The sequence below is a fragment of the Colias eurytheme genome, chromosome 28, assembly GCF_061535395.1.
Source record: "Colias eurytheme isolate Ceu_HAF_F1 chromosome 28, ilColEury1 Martin Lab GWU primary, whole genome shotgun sequence".
NCBI classification, from domain to species: Eukaryota; Metazoa; Arthropoda; class Insecta; order Lepidoptera; family Pieridae; genus Colias; species Colias eurytheme.
In genome coordinates, this window is record NC_143007.1 from 1,349,226 (window position 1) to 1,370,587 (window position 21,362).

A 21,362-nucleotide genomic window follows, 5' to 3' on the forward strand; every position below is an offset into this window, starting at 1 on the left:
AACTAGCTTTCCGCCCCCGGCTTCGCCCGCGCAGTGAAAGAAAAACCCGCATAGTTCCTATGTTCCGGGGTAAAAAGTAGCCTATGTCCTTTCTCGGGTATCAAAATATCTCCATACCAAATTTCATGCAAATTGGTTCAGTAGTATAGGCGTGATTGAGTAACAGACAGACAGACAGAGTTACTTTCGCATTTATAATATTTGTATGGATTTGTTAGTATTTCTATTAGTTTGGTAACCATTTCAACATAACCATGTACGATAGGGTTAAATAACATGTTTTCCCCTTTTTCATTATTAAAATTAATTTGTTTTACATATATCCTCTCTTCATTTTCATTATTTAGGAAGTAACAAGTGACATTACCCAAAAATAGACGTAATTTTTTCTCAACAGGAAAAATTTGTTAATTATTATAATATTTTCAATTAAGGCTCAGTTGTTTCTCTTTAAAATATATTATGAACTCTTCGCTTTAAAATATGTCAAGATTTTATTAAGCCTTGTATGCCCCAGTATAACAATAGGGAATACATTACTTTGTCGTTCTTCTCCATAGATACTGCTTTCCGAATCGGTGGTAAATTTTAAAAATATATAATGACGTTCCAAAAGTGCTTCTAGAAGAAGTCTTATTGAAAAAATAAATGTTTGAGTTTGAGTTTAATAAATTATCTTCTTATATATAAAAATGAATCGCAAAATGTGTTGGTAAGCGCATAACTCGAGAACGGCTGAACCGATTTCGATAATTCTTTTTTTATTATATTCTTGAAGTACGAGGATGGTTCTTATGTAGAGAAAACGTAAACATGTACCACGGGCGAAGCCGGGGCGGACCGCTAGTAGTATATAAAATTATCCTGAAACTAAACGTACGTTAACTAAAATTTATGAATCTTCCTACCTATATTTTGTAATCCTGTATTTTTGTGTGCAATAAAGAATTTTTCATTCATTCATTCATTCATTCATTATAAATTGTAATATTACCTCAGTTCCTGACAACAAGATGAATGTTTCTATTTCCAGTACAATTTTTATTATTGAACTTAAACTTGCAAATAGAAAAATTAAAATTAAGTCGCTCCATTCCATTTATCCACTGTACCTGTATCACATCGAGAACACTGAAAAATTATTAAATAATCCATCAGTAATTTAATCAAGTAGCCTAAACTATTTCATGACATATTAAACTATAAGTACTAACGTTTAATTTATAACATTACTAGAATCTTTAAAGACATTATGGAATGCATCAGGGTCGATCAACTTTTAATGGTCCGACGGTACACGCATCATGTCCCTGAACGATAATTAATAAACATGAAATCATAAAGAGTTAAATTGGTTTTAATTATATTCTTTTTAATATTTTCTAACATTATTGTAAACAAAATCTTAATTGTTTTATTAATTTGTGCGTAATTTCATGGTTGTCCAGAGACTAAATGCAATTTTCCAGTACTATCACATTTGTCCCCAAGCTACAATGCATTAACAAACTTCGCATCACGAACACATACTATCACGACCATAAATACCAAATACACTTCTTGTTTCAGTTAATGATTATTGACATAAAAACATACAAATAATTTTTTTTTATTGGATATAATACGATTTTCAGGCATTTTACTTTTGTCCCCATAAATCATCTACATGGCACAGGTCTCACAGACAACCATAATTTAGTTATGAAAACAAAACACAGATGGCGCGGTAGATTCCTAAACAACAAGCTAAACACAATAATTAACTGTCGGGCTCAAACGCCATTTTGATTTGTATAAAATCACGGCAACAGTCGTCCGAGCAACGTTGGTGAGTGTGGGGTGGCTTTATTGTCAGTCCGTCAGACAACTGTGATTAAAACATAAGTACTTGATGCATTGTTATCAATTATACTACACGAGATGCGCTTTCGTCTATAGTTTAGTGTGAGCTGAGATTAATATATAAAATAACAATAGTATTTGCTTGGCGGGTCAAAATTTTAAAAATGTCCCGCGGACAACCAGTCACTTGGCCAACCAAAGTGGTTGTACCATGGACAATTTGGTTGTCCCTAGGACAATAATTATATAAAACTTATACTTTAACAGTTAAATAATTCATGTTTTGTTTATTACTCGGCTGTTTCGGGAACACATTTTTATTACGCAATTTTATGTCTAGTTTAATTGTAATTTTAACATTTCAAAAATCAAGACGACTAAGATGTCCCCATATGAAAATCACATTATACTTCATTCATTCAGTTATATCGAGAATCAGTTCATTTTAATTAAGTATAATCAATAATACGATACGTAACAAGCTCGCCTTAATAGTTTTTTTGTAAAAAATATTACTATTTCCGCTTTACTGAAACTTTTTTATATATGAAACATTGTTTGGTTGTTCAAAAGACATCATTCGTTTCAATTTTAATAAAAATATTTCGTATTTTGGGTGTAAATAGAACAAATATCAAAATATTATTTATTATTTAATATTAGAAGAATTTATTTTAATTCTGAAGGGAATTTAACATTTAAAAAAGTACTATTGTGTAAGTTGTCCAAAGGACATTATTTCCCGTGAATAGATCGGTTCGTGAAGTTAAATCCACAAATGTATGTAATCAACATCACTGCTGCCTATATAATCTTAATCTACGAAGAATTATCTTCTAAATGAAATAGTAAAATGCTGAAAATTAAGTTAAAAAAAAAAATACGAGAAAATTATGATCGGGACCTTTAAAAATTGATTGACCCATCAATAAAAGTAAAAGTATTTAGATCATATTCATATTAGGTATAAATCTATACTTATAATAAATCTGTAGAGAGGCCAATTCTGTACATGAAATATATTTAAAAAAAACTATGAAGGGGTGATAAGGGATCGCTACTGATGCCAAAAATGCAATCAGTAAAATTTTTGTCTGTCTGTCTGTCTGTCTGTCTGTCTGTATATTCGTTATAGAAACAAAAACTACACGACGGATTTTAACCAAATTTGGCACAATTATTCTTCATACTCCTGGGCAGGTTATAGTAAAAGAATCATGTAAATCGGTGTAGAAACACCAAAGTTATACATGAAATACGCTATATTATGTCATCGCGCGAGAATACAGAATCATGCCATAAGGATTATTTTTGTGTATCAGTTGCCGCGTTCGACGCGCTTCGCGGCGGGAGCTATAAAAAGGCGGCGGGTCTGCCCCGTTTCGCGTTGTCACGGCATCACGTGTGAACGGCTGAACCGATTTCGATAATTCTTTTCTATTATATTCATTGAAGTACGAGGATGGTTCTTTTGTAGAGAAAACGTAAATATGTACCACGGGCGAAGCCGGGGCGGACCGCTAGTACATAATAAATTAACTTACATACTTTCGTTTGCACACCACTTGTCACATTGTTGTATTGTTCCGTCCATTATTCATATTTCATAGAACATTATTAGATAAATAATAAAAATTGATGATTTAGAAATATTATTTACTTTCTATTTACACATAACCTTTTCAAAATTACAGTTAATTTTTCTTAATACTTTTAGTTTTATGTCGCGCCAATTTTTTTACACAAGAAGAGCAGTATTTTTTTTATCTATCACAGATAAAAAAAGTTGCAGAATTAAGAATTAAATTTTTATTAAAAATAAAAATAAAAATTTAATACTCACGTTTGTATGACAAATAGAAGAATTCTAAAAATACATCTATGCGTATTTAAATTAATCATCTCCCTATTTCAAAACAAAAAACAATAGCCATAGGGCTAGAAATGTTATTAAAATAATCGTGGGTATATCAAAAACATTTGTCATGCATTGAAAAAACGGACATTCATTTTATTCCAATTAACAACTTCATTTTACCGTTCGCGCTGCTCGAGTCAAGATGTTTCCCGCCAAATCATATTTTTTAAAAGTGCTGACGTCGTTTATTCTTTTTGTCTCCTGCCTGGCCAGTTACAATGAACAATACAGAGGTATTTATATTTTTAATTAATAATAATTACAATAACTGTATTATTATATTATATAAATTGTAATAATTTAAAATTTTAAATTATGATTTCGTCTCGACCACGTGCCGTTAACCACATTGGCAGAATAACGAGTTTAGAATCAATAGTTTTTTGTATTGTATCAATAATATGCGTGATTATTTGTTAAAATTGTATATTTATACCGATATTAATTATTTAATTTAAAACATACCATTTTGAAAATTTACTTATTCTGGTACATTCGATAAATAAATTGATTTATCGAATGTATGATACTATGAATTAATTTAATTAAAATAGGGGGAAGAGGCAAGAATTTTCAGTTAAAATCAAAGAAGTGGTAGTTAGGTATGTGCCACGTGTCAAAGGTACTAAGTACTTATCTACATATTTTAGGCTAACATTATTTCAGTATTTAGAAACCCAAAGGTATTCAAATTTTAATATCAAAATTATTTAACGGTCAATATAAAATTTAATGTTTTTTTTTGTTTTAATTTAGACATAGGGGAATTATGTATAGATTTTTTATTAATAAATTGCATTTGATGCAGTTAATTATATTCTATTAAAACAAATTAATAAGTCTGCGTCCATTAAATAAAAAAAAAACGAGCGCATGGCTTTTTTTTCACGATAGAATGCCGCCAGCCGCCATCTTGTTTTACAAATTGACAATTTGTTTTTTCAGTTCCATACGCGGTTTCGGATCGGTGGGAAAGTTATATATTTGATGATAGAGAATATATTGTACAAAATCTACCAGTTGTATGGGAGAATGCTAATATTTTGTGCCGGTAAGTGATTTTTTTTTAATTCTAGGTACGTGTAACTATAGGTATTAAATATTTTTATTAAAGTTTAGGTTTGTGTAAATTTTCATTAATAATTCTCAGTCTATATCTCAGAAGTATAGCTATTTGATATACTTCTTTATTTGCACGTTTGATAAGTGTCAGTTTTATTTTTTTATTACAATTTTAAAAGTTCATAATGTGATAAATTGCATAATTTCATCGTGTATAGTTTTAAATATGAAATTTATTTGCTTTTCTGGGCGGAAAACTACATAATATAGTGTGATATAGTATACATAGTTCAGCCGATTCAGTAGCTAATAGTTAATATAAACTATATTTATATTATAAGTACATATAGGTACCTATTTTTTCCAGTATCATCACTATCTATAATATAAAAATGAATCCCAAAATGTGTTGGTAAGCGCATAACTTGAGAACGGCTGAACCGATTTCGTTAATTCTTTTTTTATTATATTCCTTGAAGTACGAGGATGGTTCTTATGTAGAGAAAACGTAAATATGTACCACGGGCGAAGCCGGAGCGGACCGCTAGTATAGTATAAAACAAAGTTTTCTTCCTCCGTCCCTATGTATGCTTAAATATTTAAAACTACGCAATGGATTTTGATACGGTTGATTCAATAGGAAGGTTTTAGTAAGATATATTCCTATATAATTTATTAGGTTTTAGAGTTTAGACAAAGCGAGTGAAGCCGCGGGAGGAAAGCTAGTTATATAGAAAGTTTTCATACAATGTGTTTAAATAAATTTTATAAGATAGCATACCTAGATATAATTAACTTTTAGGTATAATCTATTTTTATTTGAAGCTATTTTTTGTAAATTATGAATTGTTATTCACAAGTTAACTCTAAAAACACGTACACTCGTGAAAACAGAATTAAAATCGGTGTAGTATTTTTGGGTTTATCGCGAATAAACAGACGCGGTCGCGGTAGAGGAATTTTCTTTATAATATGCAGTGATAGTCATTATAATTTTTATCGTCTAGTAATGTAGAAGTATGAGAATTAAGTAAATATATTTTTTTAATTTATTTGATTGTAAATGTTTAGATATTATTTACTAGCCGCGCCCAGCGGTTTCATCCGCGTGTCTCCGCTCCTGTTGGTCTTACCGTCTTAGCGTGATGATATATAGCATATAGCCTTCCTCAATAAATGTGCAATTTAACACCGAAAGAATTTTTCAAATCCGACCAGTAGTTACTGAGATTAGCGCGTTGAAACAAACAAACTCTTCAGCTTTATAATATTAGTATAGATAGATTAATCTTCTTATATATATAAAATTCTCGTGTCACAATGTTAGTCTGCATACTCCTCCGAAACGGGTGGACCGATTCTCATGAAATTTTCTGTGCATATCGGGTAAGTCTGAGAATCGGCCAACATCTATTTTTCATATGTACCACGGGCGAAGCCGGGGCGGACCGCTAGTATAGATATAGATTTATAATATAAGTGTAGATATTATGCAGTGAAAGTCATATATAGTTAAGAAATTAAGTGTAAATATTTTTTTATTCGCAGAGGCCATCACAATGGGACACTCGCAATCATTGACACGAGGGAAAAGGCAGAATTCCTTGCTGAAGCCCTGTCTGAGTTGCAGTTTCGTAAGTTTTTTTTTAATATTTTTTATTAAGCTATTGCATAGTTAAGCTATTGCATAGCTTCTATCGCGGGCCTTGAGCGCGGGGACCGAATCGAGAAATTCCGTAACGAAAAAACCTCACGTTCCCCACTCCGACGGGCTCGGAGGTGTGGCTTGAAGGTATAGCATGCAATAGCTTTACCGCGGCAGTCCCAGAGTGCCACACGTCTTTATTTATTTTACATTCACATTTCATAAACAATTTACACATATAGTTAATACCATAAATTATTTTTTTATTAAAAAACCGGCCAAGTGCGAGTCGGGCTCGCGCACAAAGGGTTCCGTAGCAGCAAATATAATAAATTACAGTTAAATCAACCTATCTCAAAAACTATAAGAGATACTTTGATCAAACCAAAAATCGTTGAAAGAGTTAATTAGCATGCATCACCTCTATTTTTTTTAGAATTTTATACCCCGTAGTTATAAAAATAGAGGGGGGGGGACATACTTTTTACGACTTTGAGAGCTGATATCTCAAAAACCGTTCACTTTAAGAAAAATGTTTTTTAGAAAACTTTATATCATTTTAAAAGACCTTTCCATTGATACCCCACACGGGTATGTACATCGAAAAAAAAAATTTCATCCCTCAGTTACATGTATGGGGGGCCCCACCCCCAATTCTTTTTTTTACTATTTAGTGTCATATTTTTGTAGCGGTTCATACAACACATATTCCCATCAAATTTCATCACTGTAGTACTTATAGTTTCCGAGTAAATCGGCTGTGACAGACGGACAGACGGACAGACGGACAGACGGACATGACGAAACTATAAGGGTTCCGTTTTTGCCATTTTGGCTACGGAACCCTAAAAACACTAGCTTAATTAGACGTGATGTATTTACTTAAATTATGTTTCCAAAATGTCTTTTCAATTTTCATTAAATTGATTTAAATAGATATTGAAAAAAAGTCGCTTATATTTTTTTGACAAATAGGTATTTACTACAAAACTTCGTAATAAAACTATCAATTAAAATTCATTAGTAGTCAGTTTTTTTTCTAACTGTAGTATAATTAAGTAATATTATAGCTTATAGCCATAGAATCCGTATGGGTGGGTAATTAAGTAATATTATAGCCATAGAATCCGTATGGGTGGGCGCACGGCGTGCCTCCGCGGACGACCCGGAGGGGTACCGCTGGGGACACGGCGTGGAGTTGCGTCGCACAGCCGCTGACGTGCTGCACTCGGAGATGGACGCCGCTGATGATGGACGGTTTCCTGTGGTAAGTGGGGACTGACTGACGCACTCACTCACTCACGCACACACTCACTTATATGTATACTCACTCAGTCACATATAATCACTCACTCACTTGTATAATCACTCAGTCGCTTAAAAGCTCACTCACTCGCTTATAAACTCACTCACTCGCTTATTAACTCACTCGGTTATAAACTCACTCGCTCGCTTATAAACTCACTCACTCGCTTATATACTCACGGAACTGGCCCACACACTCGCATATATACTCGCTCACTTATTCACGGAACTATCCCAATTCCCAAACACTCGCATGTACATATACTCACTCACTCACTCGCTTATATACTCACTCAATCGCGTATATACTCACTCACTCGATTATAAATTTACTCGCCTTATAAACTCACTCACTCGCTTATAAACTCGCTCACTCGCTTATAAATTCACTCACTCGCTTATAAATTCACTCACACGCTTATGAATTCACTCACTCGCTTATAAACTCACTCACTCGCTTATATACTCACTCACTCGCGTATATACTCACTCACTCACGTATATACTCACTCACTTATATACTCACTCGCTCGCTTATATACTCACTCACTCGCTTATAAACTCACTCACTCGCGTATATACTCACTCACTCGCTTATAAACTTACTCACTCGCTTATATACTCGCTCACTTATATACTCACTCACTCGTGTATATACTCACTCACTCGCGTATATACTCACTCACTCGCGTATATACTCACTCACTCGCTTATAAACTCTCTCACTCACTTCTATACTCACTTATATATATTTAGTGACTGACTGACTGACTTATATAGTCATCGTGATCTTTTTAAATCAACATCATTACACGACTTGTTTAATCGGTTCACCCGTTACAGTTTCGTTTTTTATTTTTTTTATTTTATTCTTATTATATCACTATTATATCACTATTAAATTGTGTTCGGTGTTCGGTGTTCGGTGTTATTGATTGATTGATTGATTGATTGATTGATTGGTTGATTGATTGATTGGTTGATTGATTGATTGATTGATTGATTGATTGATTGATTGATTGATTGATTGATATACACTCAAATAATAATTATTTTTAAAGATTTGTGATTTTCCGATGGTGAAAATTATCTTTCTTGTAACCACAAGCATTTTATTTGCTATCACAATTTAAACTAAAGACCTGTAAATGAAAGAAATAAATATGATTTTTTTTTTAAATTTCGTAGTGGTTAAACCGCACACGCATACCCGTCCCTGAGGGAGGCGCGGATTGCGTCGCGTTGGAAAGGGTCAACCACGACAAGCCTGTCTTTTTGGACTTGCCGTGCAATCTGGAAAGGCCTTTTGTGTGTGAAAAAGGTAAGGTCTTCTTGATTTCGTGAACAATTTTAGACATATATTTTATATTCATATTATGTAAAATAATTGTATATTATGAATTATAAATCCTCTCACAAATTACATTTTTTACTTGATTTTGCTTTAAACGACGAAGTTTTTTCTTTCATTCGCATTCATTTCATTTGGCATGGATGATACAAATTATTATACTTGCGTGCACACAAACGCAAGTGCGCGTTCCCGAAGCGGGCACTTTCTGAGATAAATAGTCTCTTATCTACACAATATACACAACAGACCAGAGCTTTATATTGTAACACAAGTATATCCTACTAATATTATAAGTGCGAAAGTTGAGGATGGATGTATGTATGTTTGTTACTCTTTCACGCAAATACTACAAAACCGATTATAATGAAATTTAGCACACATATAAAGGTTAACTTAAATTAACACATTTGATAGGTTTTAACTTTTATCTCGTAAATCCCACGGGAACGGGAACTATGTGGGTTGTTCTTTGAAAACGTGGGCGGGAAGCTAGTACTCAGATATATGTAGATACATATAATATGTATTTGAGTGCTACTTTCCTGCCCACGTTTTGTGAGATCACGGCAGACGCACAAACGCAAGTGCACACTATCGAAGCGGGCACAGTGCGGTGCGGCGGCGGTGCGTACCGCGTGTTCGGGGGACGACTCGACTGGCATCAAGCGGCTGCTTTCTAACATAAATAGTCTCTTACTTACACAATATACACAACAGGCCATAGCTTACATTGTTACACAAGTATATACACAGATATATGTATTTCACGGCAGACGCACAAACGCAAGTGCGCGTTATCGAAGAACGGCCACTTTCTAACATGAATTCTTCATCTTACCTACACAATACATATATAATATGTCGCAGGCAAATTGTATAATCTCGCCGTTTACAAATGCTCGGCATTTTGTAAAATGCCGAGATTTATTTTTCCAAAATTCTACAAAAAGACGGTCGCGAGCCGACGGAGCCCCACTTCTTAGAGCTCCTATTTCTGTTTATTTTTAAAAACACTAACCTAACCTAACCCACCCCCTTATCCAAACGAAAAATTTCTGATTAAGAATTCTCGACATATTACAAAATGCCACGCGTTTGTAAGCTGCGAGATTATACAATTTGCCTGCGACATATACAACAGACTTACATTGTTACACAAGTATATACACAGATATATATGTATCTCACGACAGACGCACAAACGCAAGTGCGCGTTATCGAAGCGGGCACAGTGCGGTGCGGCGGCGGTGCGTACCGCGTGTTCGGGGGACGACTCGACTGGCATCAAGCGGCTGCTTTCTGCGTTATGAATAGGATGACGTGAGTATAAAATAAAATAAAAATACAAAATATAAACGTTAATTCAAAAATTAGGTGTATAGCAATAACAAACAATTTTTTTAAGGCTCGACTTATTTATTATTTCAGATTAAAATTACTCGGTGAAACTATTTCAATACTTTCTCAAAGCAATAACTTCAGATTCAGATAGTTGTTGTATTCAACACGACTACTGCAGATTCAGATAATTTAATGTGTTGTATTCAACACGACTTCTCCAGATTCAGATAATTTAATGTGTTATATTCAAAGCGACTATGTACTTCAAGATATTTTAATATGTTATATAGTTTAATGTGTTGTATTTAACACGACTAAAGCAGATTCAGATAATTTAATGTGTTGTATTCAACACGACTACTGCAGATTCAGATAATTTAATGTGTTGTATTCAACACGAATACTTCAGATACAGATAGTTTAATGTGTTGTGTTCAACACGACTACTTCGAGTTTGATGTTTGACTGAAAGTAACTTGGACTTTTTATAATACTTCTTTTTTATTTACAGATTAGCAAATATTGGATCTATGAAGTGTTTGAAAAAATTGGGACTGACTATGTTGAAAGCACGACCAAGTACGTATTATAACTTACATACTACTAACTCACAAACTTATTTTCATACTACATTAATTATTGTCGGTAAGATTATGAATAATCATTTTTTATAATGACTTAAATTAACATTTTGCCTCCCTCTAACTCAAAACTAATTCAAATGCTGACAAGTTTGAGTAAGCATTTGTCTCCGCATTTGAATTATCATTTGTCTCCGCATTTGAATTATCATTTGTCTCAGCATTTGTCACAGCGTTTGAATTAGCATTTGTCTCAGTATTTGAATGAGCCATTGACATGATTTTTGAATAAGCATTTGAGTTGGCAATTGAAAAGCTTTTGAAGTGAAACTTCTTTAGGCGTTGAGGGTAAAATTTCAAGGTCTCTTCATGGTAATACCGTCACGTTATGGAGTAAGGCGACGATTTTGGTATCTTTGAATCTTTCCTAAGAAGTTTCACTTCTGGCTCTTTTTTAAATCTGATTTAGCATTAGATTTAATTTTTGAGTAATTACTTGAGTCAAAACCTAAGTATATGTATACTTACTTAGGTATAGAGGGCGCATGGGTCGGGGCCCGCGGTAGTGACGGTCGCTGGGAGTGGCTCGATACAGCGAGGAGTATCTTTGAGTCGAGTGACCTCACTCAAGGGGACTATGGAGTGTGGCCGCCCATGAGGTGAGGGTATTAAATATTAATTAAGTATTAAAGTTATATTAAGATCTTTAAAACTGTAACTATATTTGTTGCCTGAAATAAATGAATAAATAAAATAAATAAATGAATTAATGTAATTAATTGAATGAATTGAATTGAATTGTAAGATTAATTAAATGAATTAAGTAAAATAGTATGAATGATTCATTAAATGAATTGAATTTAAATTAATTTGAAGTATACCTAAATTTTAATGAATCGAAATTAGTTTTATTTGCGAAATATTATTGCATCTTATATTTATATCGTTACTTGTGGAATTATTTATTGTTTTGCTTAGATAGCGACATTTGTAGACTATGACAAAATATATTTATTTTACTAAGCAGTTATATGATTTGCAATATTTTTAAATATCTGAATAAAAGGTTTGTATAGAAAATAATAAGTATTTATTTAATTTTCTTGATAAATTCAACAGAGACGCGTCCAATGTAAAGCAGAGCGGTTGTCTGCAAATTGACAGGCACGAAACAAAATCCCCCATTTTCATGGAAGCAAGATGCGAACGGAGAATGCAATTTATATGTTACAAAGGTTAGTCAATAATTATTATTTATTGATTTTCTGTAGAGCCTTTACTTCTTGTCGTCACACTCATTGACGACTAATTTTCAAACATATAAAAATAATTTACCAATAATATTTAAATAAAAAGATAGATAAGAGCTTTCAGCCAAATGTTGCCAGCTACCAGGACTACGCTATTCAAAATAACCAATTAACTATGTATTCATTTTTTAATATCATTCGTATACATTATCGGTGTCTAAAACATTACAGCCTTCCACTCAGTATTGCCAGCTCGCAGAACAACAATCCCCCCGCTCAGCGACGATAACTACTACTACGTACTAGTCCGCCAAATGTTCACATGGCAACACGCGTTCGATAACTGTAAGGCAATGAACGGAACGTTGGCCGGCTTGGACAGTCAGGAAGTTATGATTGAGTTGTTGTTAGCTATGGGAGAGAATAAGGATGAACGTGAGTGTTTTTTACGTAATTTATGTATACTTTGTATTTTTCATTCACTAATTTTGTACATTCATTTATTTACGTATTCATTCACTCGTACGTTTATTCAATAATACATTTATTCGCTTGTAAATTAATTAATTTATAATTCATCTACACTAATATTTTATAGAGGAAAACTGTGTTTGATTGTAATGAATAGGCTCATAAACTACTGGACCGATTTTGATGAAATTTGGCACAGATAATCTTTGACCCTGAGAAAGAACATAGGCTACCTTTTATTGCGAAATATGTACCACGGGCGAAGTCGGGGCGGACCGCTAGTTTGCTTATAAATTTATTCGTTTATGCATTCACCCACTCGTTTATAAATTTATTAATTTATATGCATTTATTCGTTTAAACATTCATTTATTCACTCGTTCGTTCACTCATTTAGGTTTTGCAGGTTTCACTGATAATTTAGTTATTATATTGTGCTGAAAAGATCTTCATTCAAACTCAACGTCTATAATTTTTTAATTTTAAAACTTCACTTATAAATTTTACAACAATGTGTCCACTACAATCAACATAATCTGAATTCTTAACACACTTTTAAAAATTGTAGGTTACAACAAACTGATATCAAACTTTTTTTTATTATAATACTAGTGGTCCGCCCCGGCTTCGCCCGTGGTACCTACATGTTTAAACTATCCTATCTCTCAAGTTGGATCGAACTGTACATGGTGTGCGAATTTTATTATAATCGGTTAAGTGGTTTAGGATTAGGAGTCCATTGAGGACAAACATTGTGACACGAGATTTATATATACACTAGCTAAAAAACCCGGCTTCGCCCGGGAGTTGATATGAGATGACGTGGTAGAGTCGAAGTAAAAAAATAAACTATGACGTAAAAAGTAAAAAAAAAAGTTTATTGAAAACGTTTTCTCATTATTTACAATACTTGTTTATAAACAACATTTTTCATTTTATTGTCCGGAGTATAATATGTATATACATAATTTTTTCGGATTTCCTACTCTTGAGCAAGCTACATAATATAGCTGACCGTGAGAGAAGCAGGATTCTTTGAGGTTAATGCCACAACATTATTTTAAAGTTTGTCCTTGCACTTTGTTAATTGTAAAACTAAAGGCTAATTTTATTGGAAACTGCAGTCTTTTAAATTGAAATGGCAATTCCGAAGAGATCAGAGGTATTCTAGGTATAAATACTGTCTGTCCTTTGGTCTTTCCAGAAATAAGTTCAGCTTCAATGATATTATTCGATAGCTGTTTTACGATCATTCTAGTTCCATTACATAATTTTGGGGAGTTGAGATTTCTGAGTAGTATGATTGGAGTTCCAATTTTCAGACGAAGGCAGTGTAATGGCATTCCTGGTACTTGTAAAGAGTTTAGAAATTCAGTGGGGAAGTTTTTCGCTGTTCAAATTAAACTAACTCTGGTGAGCGACACCGGGCTCTTATATATTCAGAGACACTTCATCGAGCTAGGCTCTAGAATATTCGAGAAAATTTGAAAATATTTTCTCTCTCACACCTTCTAGAGTATTCTGGTCATTATCGTCCGCCATAATAAAAGGTTCTATAGCGGTAGCATTTGTAGTAAAAGCGCGAAATTTAAAAACCTAAATTTTTTAATGTTTTGAGAACTAATTTGGATAACTAATTTTATGTCGCTTTAACTCCAAAATATAAGTTAGCTTATGACGTATAAATACACAAAATTTAATAACTTTATTATAGCAACAAATTAAATTTAAGACTTTATTGAAATTGGAATTTTAAATTTCATGTCACTACTACACATGCTTCAATTGCTCGCAACGCTTTTGGAAATTCAACCCAAACAATCGTGAATGAAGTTTAAATATTCGATAACAGATGGCGCCACTATGTAGGGTTGGAAAGTACCTTATATCTTTAGAAACACACCCTTTAGATTAAAACGGGAACTTTCTAGCTTCTGTAGCGGTAGCGTATGTAGTATAGGCACGAAATTTAAAAACCTAAATTTTTAAATATTTAGAGAACTAATTTTGATAACTAAAATTATGTCGCTTTAACTCCAAAATATACGTTAAATAATGACGTCTAAATACACAAAATTTAAATTTAAGATTTTATTGAAATTGGAATTTTAAATTTCGCGCCACTACTACACATGCTGCAATGGCTCACAACTATGGAGACACACAAGTTCCAAGTTGAATGGTCGGAAAGTCCCTTATATCTTTAAAAACATGCCCTTTAGATTAAAACGGGAACTTTCTTGTTCGAGGGGGGATAAAGGGCTATCACACCACATAAGTCCCTTTATCGTGTCGGGACTCCTTTTTAAGTTTTATCGGCACGCACATTTTATCGACTTAGTTTTATTATATATATAGATATTAAGATGTTCTAATCCCTGTATTATTTCACATTAAATATTCAAAATATTATATTAATCTTCTTATATGTATATAAAAATGAATCGCAAAATGTGTTGGTAAGCGCATAACTAAAGAACGGCTGAACCGATTTCGATCATTCTTTTTTTATTATATTCCTTGAAGTACGAGGATGGTTCTTATGTAGAGAAAACGTAAATATTATGTACCACGGGCGAAGCCGGGGTGGACCGCTAGTTAATAACTATATTTCCTATAATTTCAGCGGTAGAACACATCTGGGTGGGGGGTCGTTTGAACGTGTCACGTGACGCGAGTGATACACTAACATACACGTGGTACAACCCCAGCACGGGGAAGATTATACCCGGCCCCAAGAGTGGGGATGCGTTGTATGTGAGTATGGGAATGGGGAAAGAGAATGTGTGCGTGTACTAGTGTACACACGTAAGAAGTGAAACTTCATTATGACCTTATTTTTCAAAAAAAAAAAGACTGGTTTCACTGGGGGAGTGCCGGCAGAAGGGAAAACTTGATTATTTACGTTGAGCATGTTTGATATTTTGGAATGGTATCCGTCTTACGCATGGAATATAAGGGCTAAAAAAAAAAACATCCGTCTTACGCTTTTTTGATCAGGCCACGTGTCCTGACGCGAGTTTAAGATTTTATACTCATTACAGAAAAAGTGCTCAACGCCGCTAAAGAAGTTTTCACTTCAATAATTTACTAGATATATGCAACTTTACAGAAATACGTCGAATCACGCGTGGTAGGGATAAGAAAAAGATGGCGCGTAACGGAAAAATGTCACGCGTAACGCAAAATACACTAAATTTTTTTCCAACCCCGATAAAGAAGTTTCACTTCAACAATTTTTCCTTCGTATAATTAGTGTTTAATTACTGGAGGTGTAAAAAAGCTAAATTTCGTAAAATAAGAGTAAATATTTCTATAAATAGGAGAAAAGCTAAAGCATGGGAAAAAATGCAAATATCGAAAAAAAAAAAGATTCTATTAATTTTTTAAATTGTTATAAAAATGCATTAGTTACTTGGGTAATGTTATAAACTATTTTTGCGTAAAAAATTAGAAAAAATAGCGCGCGACGCGCGACGTGAGCGAAAATATATTATATATTTTTCTGTGGTACTAACACAGATAATATACTAGTTATACTAGTACGATCCATTGCTTTAAATTTGTGTCAAATTATAATTATTTCACGACGCGGTTGGCGCAGTGGTAAAGTAACTGCCTACTGAGCCGACGGTCCCGGGTTCGATCCCCGGTCAGGGCAAATATTTGTGTGATGAACTCAATTATTTGTTCTTGGGTCTGGGTGTTATTATCTATATATCTGTGGTATTTGGTACGTACCACTTAAGTGCAAAATGGTGATTTTTGAGTATGAGCGTTTGAAAGTTTTCACGGTTGCTACCCTGTTGCTACAGATCGGAATAAACTCTTGAGTAAAACAAATTTATGATATTTAAATGTTTATTATGTTCAAGTTTTGAACACTTACAAAAAAAAAAAAAAAATGTTCTAGTTCAAGAGGAATTGTTACTTAACATGTTTGTACCAAAAGAAAAAAATGTGAAAATGATGTGAAAATGTCTAAAACGTGTGTACTTAAGTGGATTAGAGCATATTTATTTCTACTCTTAATTAGTATTTATTCCTATTTTTACCTTAATGGAAAGGATTTTTCATTTTTTTTTCGATGGAGACATAAACAGACATTAAAAAACAAATATTATGGGGAAACGTCTTCCATACAAATAGATTTAACCATATATAAAAACAAAAAAAAATAGGAGTGTGATTTGCCACAAATAAGTACCTACTCATAAAAAAGCCAGGAAATATTTTGATTTTCGTGCAATGTGCAATTCTCTGATCAAAGTAAAATCCTAAAAGTAGTGTGTGTGTGTGTGTGTGGTTCAGAAGTCTCAGTAGTTCGCTTGCCCGCCGTGCTAGATGCTGCGGGATCGATCTCATCAACCGACATGTACCAATGTGTCTTTTTCGGATGCATAAGTAGATTCTCTAATAACCAGAGATACATCTTCTATACCTAACAAGAAAACATCATCATTTCTAATAACAGAAAAACATCGTGATGGCAACCGGGATTTTGGTCTGAAATCACCAACCAGCAGTGAACAAGCATGGTGATTACTGCTCATGCCTTCTCCTTGTGAGAAGATGCCCTTACCCTGCAAATAGTTACGAGCTGGATCAAGTCAAATAAAATTTGTTTGTAAAACGTACCACTACAACATTCATTCATAGTCGTCATCACTGTCACTGAAAGTCATAAGATTGTTTCTAGTCGGACCAAGTCGGACCATGAGACAATGATTTGAAATAATCATCATAAATTGGATCACTTATTGGCAGGAGATCTAAGAGATCTTTGAATTTCAGAGCATCGATATTGATAGGCTCATTAGAGGCCAGTGGCAAAGCCACTTCGGAGACTTCTCTCTTTTCTCAGTTCTCTTAAACCAGAAATACAGAAACTCTTCATTTTCACTCAAAGAGTATTTAAAATCTACGTCATTAGACTTTTCATAGATCCACCAGAAAAAAAAGTTCTAACCAAATGTAGTTTTGTCTGTTGTAGTATTTCTTTTGATAAAATGAGTAGGTAGTCAATAGTTTATTTATTTAATTTTACATCATGGCGATTGCTGGTCATTTTCATTTATCTCGGGGAACGGAGGTGGTGCTGTAATTTCTTTTTTAATGAATCTTTCAATATCTGCTTAACAGGCAAGATATTATACAGTTTTTGACCTGGACAACACTGAATATAAAATAAGCTACTCTACTTCTCCTGCCAAACCGTTAATAAAAAGCCATAAGCATGATGCGATTTCATCCGCACCTCTTTGAGCTATTCCTTCATACATAACATAATGGAATGTTCGTCTAGTAGTAACTTTGCGGATGTTTAAATTTAAAGTCCAAAGTTTCTTTTATAAAAGGCTACAGATGCAGTTAAATTTGGAATCTGGAAACAAACAGCTTTTATCTTTTAGTTTCATAGTGAAATGTTGCCTTATGTTCCGATTTTTCTAAATCTATTCTAATCTGACACGAAAGAATGAATTTGAAGAGACAAAGAATCAAACCTTGTGCATGTAGGTATCGTTACTTGGCTTTTTAAACGTTTACCAATCTTTAAATCGATTTAAAGATTGGTAAACGTTTCTGAACACACTAAGTCTAAGAGATCTTGCATCACATGCATGTTTCTTTATAGATCAGACCAGGCTTCGAACCTAATGTCTGAAGATTTAAATTATGTGCCAAATAACGTTATATTTAAGTAAGGGAGAAGACCTGTTAAGTTCACAAATAATTTTATTTGATTTGGTACAAATAAGTTAAGTGATGATAATAATTATTCAAGTTTGGTCTAATTATGTTAAGTGCTCTTACGTTGTAAATGGCCGTTCGTTGATTGAGTATTCGTTTTACAAGTCTATGTTAAGTTATATTAATATATTTGTATCAAATAAAAATATTTTTTTTTGTACTTAAGGGGTTTTGATACAACCTATTTAAGGTATTTCTACTATCAGTAGGCTTATGTGACATAGACCAAACGAAAGAGGACGTTTTTATCAGTATAGATGGCCAGAAAACAAAAAATGGCCATTTTTGCACTTACGAGGTATATACCAAACACCACAGATATGTATTTATTAAATATTATATTTATCGTCGCCTAGTACCCACAATACAAGCCTTAATGGAGCTTACTGTGGGACTAGGTCGATTTGTGTAATAATGTCCTATAATATTGCACGCCTCATAAGCGAAGCGTTGAGGTGGGTACTACTGTCACTTCGCGCAAAACATCTGATTTTTCAAACTTAAAATGTCTTTATGTATTATACATTGCACTTGTAAGATAATACATACACACACATATTAAGAAAAAACACTATTTTTAACGTTCATGATATTTTTGATGTCATTTTTGTTATTTAAACTAGTTAAAAAACAGTTTAACCCATTGACCACCGAGCGGCCCGATCGGGCCGCGACACAATAGATTTTCTATTGTGTCTGTGATTCGGGGACTGAGGGATTTTAAAAAAGTTCTGTCTTGGACGTCCGTGTGTCTGTATGTGCGGATCCTTTTTCTTGTTAACACGATAGCGACCGAAATACTTTACTAATCGAGTCTTTTTTTTTCTCTTACGCTTGAGTATGCTCAGGAATAGAACCCTTTCATTTTTCAGGGTCTGATTCGATGTGGTTTAATTGTTATTAAATAAACAAAAATAATAATTAATAAATATTTATTAAAAAAAATTATGAGGCGTGCACTTTTGGATTTTCCAAATTATTTATTTATTGAAGTGAAACTTCTTTAACGGGGTTGGACAAAAATTTAGTGTAACTTTTTGCGTTACGCCGTACGCGTGACAAATTGCGTTACGCCGTACGCGTGACATTTTTGCGTTACGCCGTACGCTTGACATTTTTAAGGTCATAAAGAAGTGTCAATTCTTACGTGTGTACTCTAGTACACGCATACATTTTTATATTATTTATTTCAACAATTCAACCATATTAATGTTTCTTTCTATAAATAAATCGCCATATTTAGATACCCCCATGGCTAAGTGAGGAATGGTCAGCATCCAGCGGCTGCCTCAATCTCGACCGAGAAGCACATCTCTCTGGTCTCGTGTACGGAATGCGATGTGATACACCGCAGTACTCTGTTTGTGCTATCGGTAAGTGTCTACACTAATATTATAAAGAAAATTTTGTTTGTTTGTTTGATTGTAATGAATAGGCTCATAAACTACAGCCCCCCTATGCAAGTGGCTTTCTGTTAGCGTAGCGTTCAATAGAATAGACTACGAATGTATGAGATTGACGTAGGCTGTAGATACGTTTATCTACAGCCTACGTCAATCTCATACATTCGTAGTCTATTCTATTGAACGCTACGCTAACAGAAAGCCACTTGACTAGGGGGGCTGGACCGATTTTAAAAATTCTTTCACTAATAACATTCAGTAATATCACTACATAGTATAAAACAAAGTCGCTTTCTCTGTCCCTATGTCCCTTTGTATGCTTAAATCTTTAAAACTACGCAACGGATTTTGATGCGGTTTTTTTTTATAGATAGAGTGATTCAAGAGGAAGGTTTTAGTACATAATTTATTAGGTTTTAAACAAAGCGGGCGAAGCCGCGGGCGGTAAGCTAATAGGCTCATAAACTACTGGACCGATTTTTAAAATTCTTTCACCATTCGAAAGCTACATTATCCACGAGTAAACTGAATCACCATAATAATTTTAATTTGAAAAAGCATAAATAATATCATAACAATTAGTATATTAAACGCTGTATCGATTTTCAGGACTAATAAAATAATAAGTTTTGTGATATCTAATTTAAATATTTTTCTTTTTTTCAGAAAAAGCTGTGAAGGCTGGACCTACAGAACCTACCTTGACTGAAGACGCGACACTACAATTATAAATAATTTAATGTATTCAATAATTTTAATTTTAATATAATGTATATTTAATTTTAATTTGAACCACAATTTTTTATTAATTATTATTGGATTAAGTATTTTATTAAAATTTTATTTGATGACACTGTTTTTTTATTTTACCCTTAATTAATGTATCTATGAAATAAGAGTAGGTATATTTAAATATGTCTCGGAGTCACTTTCGTATGATGCAAATACAGAAAATTAGATATTCATGCAGACTGCAGTAGTTGGTAGGGTAGCATTTTAGAATAATGCATAGATCAAATTGGGATTGAACACAAAATTTCTTGAAATCTAAAAGTATTATTGCTTCAAATTACTAAAATATAATTAATAGATCTCATAAAAATTATACAGGGTGTCCCACTGTTGGTATACTAAGCTCAAAGGAGGTTATAGTTTTGCATACGCTGAGTACGTAAAAAATAATTAAAAAATTCCAGACGCATTTTTTTTTCAAATAGATGAATTCTTAAAACTCTATGTGTACACCCATAACAAGCGAGCCGCCCAACTTTGCCACCCGCACGTGAGCTATCGTTTAAGATTATGTTTTCATAGATAAAATGCTCATATAAGAGAAGCGGTATATGCCGGCTGCGCGAAGCTAGAGAAGAAAACATGGATTTTCAGGAAAAATTTAGCAAAAAATTTTGGACGTAATTTTTTTTTAAGTATTTTTTACG

At 33.3% G+C, this 21,362-nt stretch overlaps 1 protein-coding gene across 1 annotated transcript; it reads left to right on the forward strand.

The window, feature by feature from the left end:
- Positions 1–3,880: 3,880 nt before the first annotated feature.
- Positions 3,881–20,730, forward strand: LOC149896454 (uncharacterized). Its single transcript, XM_090117692.1, has 13 exons — positions 3,881–3,993; positions 4,706–4,811; positions 6,371–6,456; positions 7,586–7,734; positions 8,961–9,093; positions 10,320–10,446; positions 10,979–11,046; positions 11,581–11,707; positions 12,168–12,283; positions 12,530–12,733; positions 15,396–15,526; positions 19,764–19,893; positions 20,590–20,730. Exons 1-13 carry the CDS (start codon positions 3,903–3,905, stop codon positions 20,652–20,654), a joined length of 1,533 nt encoding a protein of 510 aa, XP_089973818.1. The 5' UTR covers positions 3,881–3,902; the 3' UTR covers positions 20,655–20,730.
- Positions 20,731–21,362: the final 632 nt, after the last annotated feature.

Coding starts and splice junctions, on each gene's coding strand:
- LOC149896454 (XM_090117692.1), top strand. CDS start 3,903: ATGTTTCCCGCCAAATCATATTTTTTAAAAGTGCTGACGTCGTTTATT. Junction 11,708..12,167: donor GGAGTGTGGCCGCCCATGAG/GTGAGGGTATTA, acceptor TAAATTCAACAG/AGACGCGTCCAATGTAAAGC. Junction 12,734..15,395: donor GGGAGAGAATAAGGATGAAC/GTGAGTGTTTTT, acceptor CTATAATTTCAG/CGGTAGAACACATCTGGGTG.